This window comes from Ceratosolen solmsi, unplaced genomic scaffold (assembly GCF_000503995.2).
Source record: "Ceratosolen solmsi marchali unplaced genomic scaffold, CerSol_1.0 scaffold39, whole genome shotgun sequence".
NCBI classification, from domain to species: Eukaryota; Metazoa; Arthropoda; class Insecta; order Hymenoptera; family Agaonidae; genus Ceratosolen; species Ceratosolen solmsi.
In genome coordinates, this window is record NW_011948433.1 from 1,074,806 (window position 1) to 1,088,100 (window position 13,295).

At 24.4% G+C, this 13,295-nt stretch overlaps 1 protein-coding gene across 1 annotated transcript in view; it reads right to left on the reverse strand.

Annotated features, from left to right (window-relative positions):
• The window catches only part of hlk (hulk), a 37,662-nt gene that overhangs the window by 16,183 nt on the left and 8,184 nt on the right, over positions 1-13,295 (reverse strand). The window contains exons 2-11 of the mRNA XM_011502404.1: positions 5,796-5,978; positions 5,006-5,146; positions 4,027-4,062; positions 2,344-2,526; positions 2,027-2,170; positions 1,673-1,855; positions 1,460-1,591; positions 984-1,298; positions 469-651; positions 103-234 (exon numbers count right to left, since the gene is read on the reverse strand). Coding sequence (XP_011500706.1) covers positions 103-234; positions 469-651; positions 984-1,298; positions 1,460-1,591; positions 1,673-1,855; positions 2,027-2,170; positions 2,344-2,526; positions 4,027-4,062; positions 5,006-5,146; positions 5,796-5,978 — 1,632 coding nt within the window. The remainder of the gene's footprint in view (positions 1-102; positions 235-468; positions 652-983; positions 1,299-1,459; positions 1,592-1,672; positions 1,856-2,026; positions 2,171-2,343; positions 2,527-4,026; positions 4,063-5,005; positions 5,147-5,795; positions 5,979-13,295) is intronic.

Here is a 13,295-nt window from a genome sequence, read left to right on the forward strand (position 1 = left end):
ATTATTATTATTATTATTATTATTTAGAACAATGTACAACCTTCACAATAAAATAGATAATAAATAAAGAAAAACAAAAATTTAGAACTATTTTTAACTTACAGAACAATACTGCCAAGTACGGTGTTGTTTCGATAAGTTTTTCCATCATTTCATCCGTAACTTCAGGAATCTCGCTATGTTTTTTTTGATGTATAAGCCAACCCAGTAGCTGATCTTCGTTCATAAGGTCACCTATTCATTTCAGAAAAGATAACGTTATTCTTCAATTTTATAAAGAATAAATAATAAACTTTGAATACTGCAATATCGCATGTATATAATATACTAATTCCAAATATTGTTATATTTTAATAATTATAATAGAATCGTCCATATAAATGTATGGTAAATAAAATTACATCGTCCATGTAAAATATCTATTTTTCTTTTTGACTGAAATAAAATATTAATTTGAGAAATACTAACCTTCATAAACGTGAGGTATTTTTTTTTCAAATAATACTAATGTTGGAAATTCATCGATTCCGTATTCTTTAGCTTCATCGGCATCGTCGATTTTAACAAAAGCAATGTTATGCTCGTCGCAGTCATCGTCAATATTCTCTAGTTCAGCTAAAATTTTCATACTCTTCTTTTGATCTTTATCATCTGAAAATTTTAATGAAGATAGAAATAATTTATTAAGTTAGAAATATCTGTTTTGATTATAATTAAAATTTTCACGTAAAAATAGCCTTATGGATGATATCGATTATTAAGCTGTAATATGACATTAATAAATTTACTACTTCTTCGCTCTTTATTTTTACATTCAATGATCTTATATAATGATTTGTATGAATTTTACTATCTCGTTAACGTGTATTATTTATTAAATTAATTTTTCATAGGTATTTGTCATTAATTTTTAAATAATATATTAAACTTCAAATATAGATATAGAGTAGAGAGATATTAATCAATGATTGGATGGTACCAACAGAATAAAACAGCGACGTGGGGCATTTTATCGATGACCATATCTAGCATCTCGTCCGTGATATCTTCTATGTGATCACTTTGTTGCTGGTATTCTAGCCATTTAAGTACCTTCTCTTCATCTTCAAGGTTTCCTTCATAAAGTGTTGGAATACCTTTTTCGAAATATAATAAACTTGGTATTTTCTCGATTCCATATTCCTTCGCTTCATCCGAATTATCGATCTTTACAAAAATTACCCCCATTGTGTCGCATTCATCATCGATATTTTCCAACTCGTTCAAAATTCGTTGTGATTTGCGGTCATTATTGTCATCTGTAAATATTTACGTAAATTGCATATGAACATTTCACAAGATTTCGAGTGAAATTTTACGAAAATAGATCCTTAGGTAATATGAATTTTCTTCTTGAGATTACAAGATATTCTTTTGACAATTTTCTCATTGTAATATGTTGAAAAGCTTCGCTACTTACAGAAAAGTACAGCAAGTGTTTTCCCCTCTTTAACTAGACGATCTAACATTTCGTCAGTAACGTCTTCAATTTCATCCTTTTCTAATTGTGAAAGTAACCATTCTAATATTTCATCTTCATTTTCCAGATCTCCTTTAATTTTAGACAATATTTTGTTTTATTATAAGTTTATATTAATTCAATATAGTTGGCGTAAGTGTAGTATTAACTAACCGTCATACACATTTGGAAGTTGCTTTTCAAAGTAGACAATCGAAGGAATAGAATCAATGCCGAACTCCTTAGCAGCCTTGTGGTCATCAATTTTAACAAATTGAATTCCATGTTTATCACAGTCGTCGTCTATTTTTTCCAATTCTGTAAGTACTTGCATCGAATCCTCATCCCCATGATCATCTGCAATTGAATGAAAAATATTATTGATGTAAATATTGTAATATAATATTATTGTACGATGAATGAAAGGTGACTTGAAAAGTTGGCATGTGAATTTGAACTTGCGAGTGAGTAAATAAATCGAAAGGATGTTTGCACGACAGTTATGAAGAAAAAACCTTGAATACGAACAGAAGAGAACAACCAGATTGTCAATGTTGCCGATCAGGGTATTGAGTGTCTTCGCTGTTACATCCTCAATAACATCTTCTTCGTCGCCTGTACTTTTATTTGCTACCAACCATTCAAGAACGTCTTCTTCTTTACTCAATTCGTCTGTAATAACGTATATATTCTATATGATCTCGTATTATTTTAATAATAATTTTGAATATCAAAGTTATAAATTACGAATTTTATATGCTTATAGTTGTGGTGTGTTCGTAAGTATTAATATAACTAGGTATTAGTATTAATTTCGATAATTAAAATTAATTAGACTAACTTACGCTCATAAACAATGGGAATTTGATGTCTATAGTACACCAGAACGGGAAGTGGTCCGAGATTGTACTCCTCGGCGAGTCGTTCGTCGGCAATCTTGACAAATCCGATGCCAAGCTGATCGGCTTCGTCGTCGATGTTCTCCAGCTCCTGGAGAGCTCTAGCGCACTTTTTACAATCTGGTTTGTCTATCCCATTTCAAATAAAAAATCGAGACATTATTATCACTTGCTTTAATTTCACTTGGTAATTCAATAATATTGTTGCAGAAATCAGCGTCAAATCAAAGATTATTTACTAGAATATCAATTGAATTTTAGCGCGACAGTTTTAGGTTAATAAATTAACAAAACCGAACCATATATTTTTATTATCATAAATTGTTTATTATTCTAAAAAAATTATTGTCACGTCAATGTAAATTTTTTAAATATAATTTTATGTATTTTTATTTAATAATGACATCACGTTACAGTTTGTATATTATCTTTATTCTTGGCATTTCAAGATTAATATATAAAATCAAAGATATGTCTTTCTAATTAAAAATGTTTTACGTATTAATTAATCGAATTAGATATTTAAAAACAATTAATTTTCTTCCTCTGTGAAATTAAGTTTTTATGTAATATTATAAAGCGAAATTAAGAATAGTAGGCGCATTCAAACTTACATATTCGTTTACTTTTTCGATAAAATATATTAGCGCTGATTTCTAAAGTTCTAATAAATATAATTAATAAAGGGGGGAAATATGATGAAAACAAGAATAATGTAATAAATAAGAGTCGTTGAATCATCGTGAAACATTTATAATTTAAAGGCAACTTTAAGCACTTACTTGTTCTTTAAAATTTATCTGATCGATTGTGTGAGAAAAGAGAATTCAATGTACAAAGAATATAAGAAAACTTTTTTTCTTAATATAAATTACCTTTATTTATATTATTCCTCAATTTTACATTTTTAATATGTAGTATATATTTCATATATGTAATATTCGTAATAGTTATTTAATAAATAAATAAATCGAGGAGAAACTTATAATGCTTTGAGCTATTCGAGCTATTACAGTATTGTTTTATAAAAATCAGTATAAATTATTTTAAGCAATGATGAATATAGAGAATTTAAAGAGATCGATATAAGTGCAGGATTTAAAAAATTTCTTTAATAATAAATTATGTGAATGTCTTTTCATTATTAGTCAATGATATTATTTTATTATTGGTACAGCTAACTACCAGCATGCATATGCTTATAAGGATATAATTTGATAGACATGTAAAGAAAACTTTATCGAATAAACAAGTAAATTGAAGGAATAAAGTACATTTAATGTTTTTGAATAGTATTCTCTTTTACAGTTTCCCTTTTCAATATGATTTTTTTTTCATAGCAGTACTTCAAAACATCTACTTATTTAATTTGCTATGCATGTATATTTATACAGGAATTAAGCATTTATTATCACAACCAATATAAGCGATTTTATTATGTATACGTATACTAGGTTAGAGCACATGCTGATCTTATGCTGGCGGTATAATGTTTATAACTGCATGTATGAAGGGAACGATAAGCGATTTCTTAAGCTTCATTAAAAACACATCAATGATTACGCACTGTATATATGTGTATGTAACGCTTCTATCAAACGTTAATAATGTTACATGTTATATACTTACTAAAGTCGGTGCCAGCGCATCTCTGCGATTCCGGACCTAACACCCGCAATGGCGCACACAAAGAAAAACAGTTCACATGTACGTATTATTTACAGGTACGTTCGTGTCTTTGGTATGTATATTGTATTAGACTCGCTTTAGTTGCCTCGCTTCAATCGCAAATAAACATAATTTTTTGTCAAATTAAACGTATAATTATTTAATACAACATTTATTATAGTTGCTTCATAAATAGTTATGCTTTAAACGATTAAAAAAAAAATTCTTATTTCAATTTTAAGTATTAAAATATTTCTAAGTTTCGTATCCTTCAATGGACCAAATGAAAAATCATTTAAAAGAACGAAACTGTATAATTATTTTATATAATAATGATTAAAAGGAAAATAAATAAAGAAAATTACATTGGAAGTAATATATATCATTTGATGTACAATAGACACAAAATTGCGCAATTAAAATATTTTTCAATTATGTAATATTGGTTTAAATTTATAATTTTGCATAATTTTTAATGCTGAAAATTCAAGAAAGTTTATTATTATCAGAGAAAAATAATACATATTTATCTTGTTTAGAATCATAGTGAAGTTATTACAGATTATCAGTGAATGTCTACTAGTATTTAAAGATGTTTCAATCGTAGAGTTAATTATTAAGAAAGTAAGTTTGCATTCGTCATTAGAGATATTTTATTGTAGCATAAGTGTAAGCTTTTTATAAATTTTAACAAACATAGTCATTTACAAATATTAGAGTGCGAATGTGCCATTCTATTTATTGCAAGAAGAGTATTTTTTGTGACAGATTAAAGTATTCCAACATATTTATAGTAGCTTCAAATTAAAAAAAAAAAAAAAAAAAAAAAAACAATGTCAAAAAAAAAAGAAATCGGAAAAATAGAATAAATATACAATAACGTAAAAAATTAGTATTGTAGATATTTTAATGGTGTTATTTATAAAAGATGTTAACTTACAGAAGAGAACGGCAACAAAATCCGTATCTTCGATGATCTTTTGGAGGATCTTTGCGTTAACTTCTTCGATTCGGTCGGGCAAGTCCATCGCTTCCAAACTTGTTAGGAACTCCAACACATTTTCCTCGTCCATCAAGTCACCTGTGCATTACATTATCTATGAAAAAACTATAGCCTTACTTGTATCCTATATGAAATTACATTTTTACACATTACTTTTACTCGATTTCTTATCATTTCTTTTGTATCTATTTTGTTACTCAATATTACAAGATCAGATTTTTAATTCCGAATCGTCGAATTTTCTCTCGAATTAAAATAATTTTAAATGCTGTTATTAAACCAATGAATCACGTGATAGGGACCTTTAGGATATAATTTTCATAAATTTCTCGAATAGCGCCAAGGCCAATGTGCAAGCGAGACCGCAGTGAATTTCGGCGAGCCTCCAATAAATGTTTGGCCGAATGCCGATTTAGCCGGATGCGTTCATAGATTCAGCCCTTCTGTTTCTTTTCTTTTTATTCATTTACTTTCTTTAACTCGGTGTTAATGTGCTCGTAACTCTTTCATGATTTTAATATCTTGTAAAAAAGCTCTAGCCTTTCTCTTTCATTTATGACGTTCAAATCGCAGTCTCTTTCGAGGAGCTTGCGCTATGAATAACTTTGAAATAACATTTCAAATGTTATGTATAGCTTCAAATTTAAATATTCCTAACTGAGATTAATAAATTAAATTTTCTCAGCTTAAGCAATTGGACTTCATATCGAATTGAAAAGTTACTTGCCTTCATAAATAATTGGTTCTTTTTCTCGGAAGTATGTGAGGGCGGGGAAGGTCTTGATGCCATATTGTTTTGCCAATCGTTTATCGTTAATTTTAACAAAGTCCACGCCAAATGTGTCTGTGTCATCATCAATTTTTTCTAGTTCTGCCAATACCTTGTCACATGTTGTACAGCTCCTAGCATCTAGAAGATTTTATTTCACATTATTCGAAAGAAAAATGAAAAGCATAAAAATATTTAGAATACCATATATTGAACTTTATTATTTTGGAATTTTCTATTCGAATAGTACAGGACCACCGATTTCAAGCCGTATATCGGAAAATTTTTTAATAGCAAATATTTATAGTAAATTATGCTTACCATAGTCCAGTTTATTAGTTAAGGGATACGTTAATATTTCAGGGACTATTCACTAATTGTCTTTGTTAAGATTTACCAAATGGATAAATGTATCATAAATTATAGTAAATAAGGAAATATTCATTGTTACGTAGCAATTTATGATTAGAAAGATCTCGCAAATGCTTATAAATTTAATTTCTAAAAGAATTTAAAATTTGGATTGAATTAAAAAAATTTTTCCTTTACATCATAATAGAATTTCTTTTTTATAACCTTGTTAAAAAGTAACTTAACACTATAAACTCTAAAATGATAGTTATAATTATAATTGTAGTTAATAATAATGATGTTGGAGGCATTCGTTAAAAATATTATTTTCAAGGAATTTACGTATTAAAGAAGTGTAGTGAAAATTTTATTTAGCTTATTTATAATTCATTTTTATCTGTAAGTCGTTCATTATTTTTCTTTTAATGTTCATAATAACCAAGGATTAATAACATGTGAATAATATGTTAAATAGCATAAATTTATTGATTACCTTAAACAAGAAATCACATGAACTATTATATATTTTTAGTAAAAAATATATACGTTACTCAGAAATGTGTTTTAACAAAAATATATTTGTATCATAATTTTACTGCCTTTAAAGTTGTTATATACAATACTGTAAAACAAGCCAACTAAGTTTGTAAAACTACATTTCTAATTGTTAATAATTTCATAAATATATATTTTGCAATGGTAGCTTAAAACTGAAATTACTTTATAACATTAAGATCAAATTAAGACTGATTAAAAATAATTAGTTATTAAGAAGCAATTTGTAGTAAAAATAATAAAAATGTATACATAAAATGTATAGAATATGATTATTTGTAAGTCCATGTTGTATTATCTATAGTATTACTTTATTGCCACGTGCATTCTGATCTTTGTCTACTCTGTCCTTCTCTCCCCCACCTCCCTATGTCATACTACGAGAGTATATTTGTGAGCTAAATATACTGATCGTTTAATGTTGGGTGTTCTCAAGTATAATCTTAAACACATTCATTCTCGTGGTGGTCATCCCAACATTACGTAAGAAAGAAACAAGAACGAAATAATAGCAAACTACATTGGAAGAAAGAAAAAAGTATTTGTTCTCAATTATTGTTATCTAGAAATGTCCATATTAATAATCATTAAAATTAAATAGATAATACAGTTATAATGGTTTAGTATTTATTTAAAGCAACGATTTTTTAAAACATATCTTAATCTTATTCATTTCATTTCCATTTATAGTTATTATTCTACTTCAATCATAAATACCAATATTTATGTTTGAGAGCTTCTCATGTCCGTTTTTTAATATAATTTTATTAATATATATTATCTTCAGTTCAATTTAAATAAATAAATATATATATATATATATATATATATATATATTGTGTGCGTGTGTGTGTATGCGTGCGCGCGCGCGTGCGTGTATGTGCGTGTATATTTATTTAAGTAAAAAGAAATATTTATTTTTGTTTGGAATTTTACTGTGTTTGTATGACCTACTTTAGCTATTTAATTTATTTTTAGAGAATTTTTTTTATTTTTTAAAATTTGTATTTTAAAAATCTATATTATTTAAACGGATGTAAATATATTTATAGCACCATGTAATTCAATTTATTGGAAAAAGAACAAATATTCTATGGTTTGGAATAATAATAAATATATATTAAAATTAAATGTTGATATATGAAGAGAGCGCAAGCACTTTTGTAATTAATCAATATGTACAAAATTTTGGAATCTTTTAAAATCGTTAAATTTATTTGTAATTATAAAGTAATGAAGTTTTGATATTTCCTTAATTTTATCGTTCATTTATTTATAAATAATAATTCTATTTTAAATATTTCTATAAATACAATTATATCCAAGGAATAAAAAGAGTATAAATTTTAAATATCAAATTTAAATTGAACATTACTTGAAAATATGAATCCTTATTATAAATTAAAAATATCTATACAATAAAATTTATAGCAATACTAAATATAAATTATTTAATTGAAAGAAGTAACTTTAAGAATACAATAACTATATTTATACTTTGACATATTATTTGAAAGATACACTTGTCTTACTTGAGATCACTATAACTAATAAACAATGCGTCATTGAAATTCTTGGCACTGTAAAAGTACATCGTAATAAATTGATTTGAATAAAAATTGTTTACAAAATAGCATTAACTCTTTTTTAATGACAGTTTAAAAAATGATACGTTGTGCAATAATTTATATTAAGTTAGGTAGAAATATGTCGTTAATAGTGAGTCCTTTTTAAAATATATCTCTATATTATTATTTCATGAATAATTATTACCGTCTTAAATTCTGCTAAATTCTCACAAATATTATGTACCATAGTAATTCAAATGCATATTATCGAGCAATATGAAAGAGTCAGTGTCGTACTACTATGTACATATGCTCATTACATGTGCATAATGTAGCATTGAAAAGAAAGTATTAGAAATGCAAGGTAGTAATTTAAGAATGTTTGAATAAAAATGTATCTTCCCGATGTTTTTCTTTAAATCCTTTCAATAACAGATGCTCACATAAATTCATAATAAATGTAAAAGTTTCCCTGATAAATCATAGAATTCTACAATTTCTTTTTTTAAAACAAGAAATTGAAAATGTGCTTGCTTATGTTAAAACTCATAGGGAGTGATGTACACTGACTACTCATAACCATTGGCTCACATCGCGTTGGCTGTGATATTTTGCTAACGGCTCCAATGGCGGAACGCCTGTGACCGTGACGCAAACGAGCGTAAAGTGAACCAGCAAAACAATCATCCAACAAGCAACGGCGATGAGATGCTGTGTTTGCGGGGGTGGATGACGAAATAAAGAGGGGAAGAGAGAGGTAGAAAGAAACAGAGAATGAAGAGTGAACATCAACCCCGAAGAAAACTGCGTTTTATTTTTATTCCTAGGGACTGCAGCTTCATAATTGGATTTTCACTCGATCTTTGTATTTTTCAATATTATTGGAGAGCTTCCCACTAATTTTTTGCGTAAAATTTTTTTTAGCATCCTACGAATAGAATTTTATTCTTCAATGAATTCATATATTCAGAATAATTTTATAGTTCATTTAAATTATAGATAAAATATTTTTAGTTTTATTTCTTTGAAAGATTTATGACAGTATTTCTATAATATAAGACTATACTAATATATAATATGAATTCTTTGAAGAATAAAATTCTATTTGTAGGACTTTAAAAATCAAAAATAGTTGAAGAGCTATCTAATATATCCGACTGCTTATCTATCTGTAATGTTTACACTAATTTTATTTTTAAAAAATACTTGATTTTTTAATGTTTGATAATGCATATTCTATTTACACTCTATATGATGAAAAATACAAATGTATAAAAAAATTATTAATAATTATTAGTCAATGAAAGTATTATTTTCTCGAAGAAAGTGTTTCTAAACATCTATATCTATACACATACATACATTCTCTCTTACACTTGAAAGAAATTGTGTAATTGGCACTTTTATTTTTCTATTATAGCTAATAAATATTCTAATATATTTATTATAGCCTCTATTGTACAAATATTCAAGTTGAAAATTAATTTGAATTATTATAGTTTTATATTAAATCGTGGATATTTTAAAAATGTCTAACATAAAAACTATTAAGCTTTAAGTAAAAGTAGTTTTAAAACTTTGCAAGATAAAAAAGTAATATAATCAAATAATGTAAAAATTGATGAGTAACTGCAAACTTATAAAATAGTCAGCATAGTATGTATATGGTTTTGATATGCGTCGTATAATCTGTAAAATCGATTTAACAATTTGTATTGACTATATTTCATTATTTACTATATATATATATATATATATATATATATATATATATATATATATATATATATATATATATATATATATATATATATATATATATATATATATATATATATATATAATTATTACAGGTGCATAATTGTTTTAACGTGAATTACCAATTTATTCGAAGAGAATTATTACACATTATAATTTAGACTTATTTTTGATACTTTTATATAATATACTTAATATAAATTAATAAAATACTATGACATATATATAATAACAAAATGAGACGTAGTTTTTGTGAGATTATAGATTTTTATTATAGTCTGAATCAAAATTATTTGCGCATTATTTTGATGAATTAATTTTTATTAATGATTACTAGAAAGCAATTAAATTTCTTATGAGTAGCAATATTCTTTGTAATTTCTTTAAAAACATTTGATATTTATATAGGATTTTCATTTTCTAAAAAGCAATACTTAATTGTTAATACTTAATTGCTTATATAGATTAATAATTGAAAAGTTTTACTTCTAATCTCAAATACTGATGTAATGCAAAACATTGATAAATATTGTGTGTCAAAAAACAACGGGACTGTTGCTATATAAAATTGAATGTTCCATTAAGTTTAATGGTTTTATATACTTGTACTTTTAAATGTTAAGTAAAAATTAAAATTAAGTATTTTATTTATACATAAAGGAACGTTTGCTTATAATGTAAACAAATTTTTACGATACTAGATTCATTGCCTAAAGTGGATAAGATGAAGCGATGATGATTGGGTGAACTAAATAAATCTGATAGAAAAAAAGGACAAATATTTAATAAGTAATCAACCAATATGTAAAATCATATTTATTAAAACAATATAGTTAGGAAATATAACCACTAAATATTGTCTTTAAAGAACGATGTTAAAATTTCCATTTCTTCAATTATCTAATAAACAATCATATAGAAAGCCATGTAACAAATATGAAATAGTAATGTTAACACAATTTCGAATATACAATTTTTTTTACAAAACTTAAATAACATTGCATCTGAATTATTTATATACGTTGTACGAGTTTTTATATTAATGTATAAATTTCAATAAATGTTTACATGTTAATCATCTATAACCGATGAGTAAATCATTAACAGGTAATTCTGAAAAAACTGGAAAATTGTTTTCGTTATAATTTACGTTAAAGTTTGTTTAAATATACAATAAATAATTGCATATCGAAATACATTTACGTCCACTAATTTTGTAAAGACTTAATATAGCCAAATATCATGCTTTTATTTAGAAAAACAATCATTTTTCAAGCTGTAACGTACATATTCTATTTTTTATTATAAGAATTTACAGTTACTACGATTTTTAACCTTTAAAGACAAATATTAAGAATGCAAAATCGATTTTAATGAATAACATTATAAATTACAGTATATATTTATAGTATAATTTGTTATTGATAAAAAATCTAATTAATCATCATTAGTTTTTAAATCTTGTATTATACTATCACATTGTATTTATTTTTTTAAATTTTTAGAAAAACAGAACTACCTTACGTAAATTTACTATTAATAATAATAGATATTATTTTTTTTAGAAAATCTATCTTGTAAAAATATAACTTTAGTATAGATTACAGATTAAATATGACGTTCGATACTCTTTATTTAATATTAAAAATATAAATTTTATAACTTTCTGTAATATATATTCAAACATATTTTTTTATAGCTTATATAAAAGTAATTTATGAACTTTCTAATGTCTGTTGATGTAGAAGACAAATTTGTCAAGATAGCACAAATTTTTATAACATCTATCTACTTAATAAATATCGTACTATTATAATTATAAATATGTAATATAATAAATAAAATTTATAAATTATAATAGAATTTGTATGGATATGAAAAATAATAAAAAAATGTTGAACAATAAGTAAATTTTAGTAATTGTAAATAGTGAAATAAAGTACAAAAATAATAAATAGAATATCTAATTTATTAATAATATTTTTGTATATACTACCTATTATATTTTATATCTAATGGAGATAATTCATGAAAATTGATAAAGTCTGCTAGTGATAATATAATTTAATACAATTTTGGTAAAATTAGAACAATTACACCGTGAATTATGTTTATAATTTTATCATAAATGTAATTTAATATTCTAATTACATAGTATTTATAGATTACTATAAAATAGATATTTTAAAAATATATTTACATTTATTCAAATTTTTTTTGTAGGTTATTTACTCTATTCTATGAACATTTCATCATAAAATATTGATAATTACAGTTATTAAATTTGTTTAAATGAAGTTAATTTAAATAAAATACTTCATTTATTTTGCTTTAATTTTTATTTTGCTATGAAAAACTATAATTTATTCCAGTTAGTAAATAAGAATGCAATTATGATTATTTCAAATTTTCACGATAAAAATATAAAGGAGAATGAAATATTTTTCTATAATAAATGAAATTATCAGATAAATAAAATTAATTATAATTATTGGATGCAAAATTTCCAAAAAAATAAAATTTGATAATTTTAATATTTAAATTAAACTTTGTACTAAAATTATATTTTTAAATTGATAAAGTATTTTGTGTTATTAATATATAAAAATGAAGTATAATATAAGGTAATATTATGTCCATAAATTTTTATATAACTAGTAATATATTGTTTTATATATTTATTGTGTAGTTTAATGAAAATTATTTATCTTATATCTTATGGGTATTTGTAGATAAATGTACTTTAAAATCTTTTGAAATTTTAATTTTTGTAATAATCTAACTAATTAATGGGAACAAATTTATTGTAAAGTTATTGTAAAGTGTTGTATTGTAAAGCGATTTATAAATTATTTAATTGTAAATTATTCAGTAATTGTTAATTTTACTCCATTTTATTTTTTCTTATTTTAAACATGTATTTTTACAAACAATTAAATAATTCATTCGATTAATTTTCATTGGTAAATTCATCAATTGAATATAATTTATGTAGAAACGTTATACAAGATGTGTGAACATATATTAACTCATCAATTCAATATTTTATAAAAGATAATTTGCTATTGTATTGCGAGAGATTATAGAAATGGTTTAGCAAAACTTTTTGTAATTAATATTAAAATAATTAATTATTATCCGTAAATAACTGATTTTTTAAATTACTTTATAATTAAAAAATATAAATATATATATATATATAATTAAATATCACAACTATAATTTC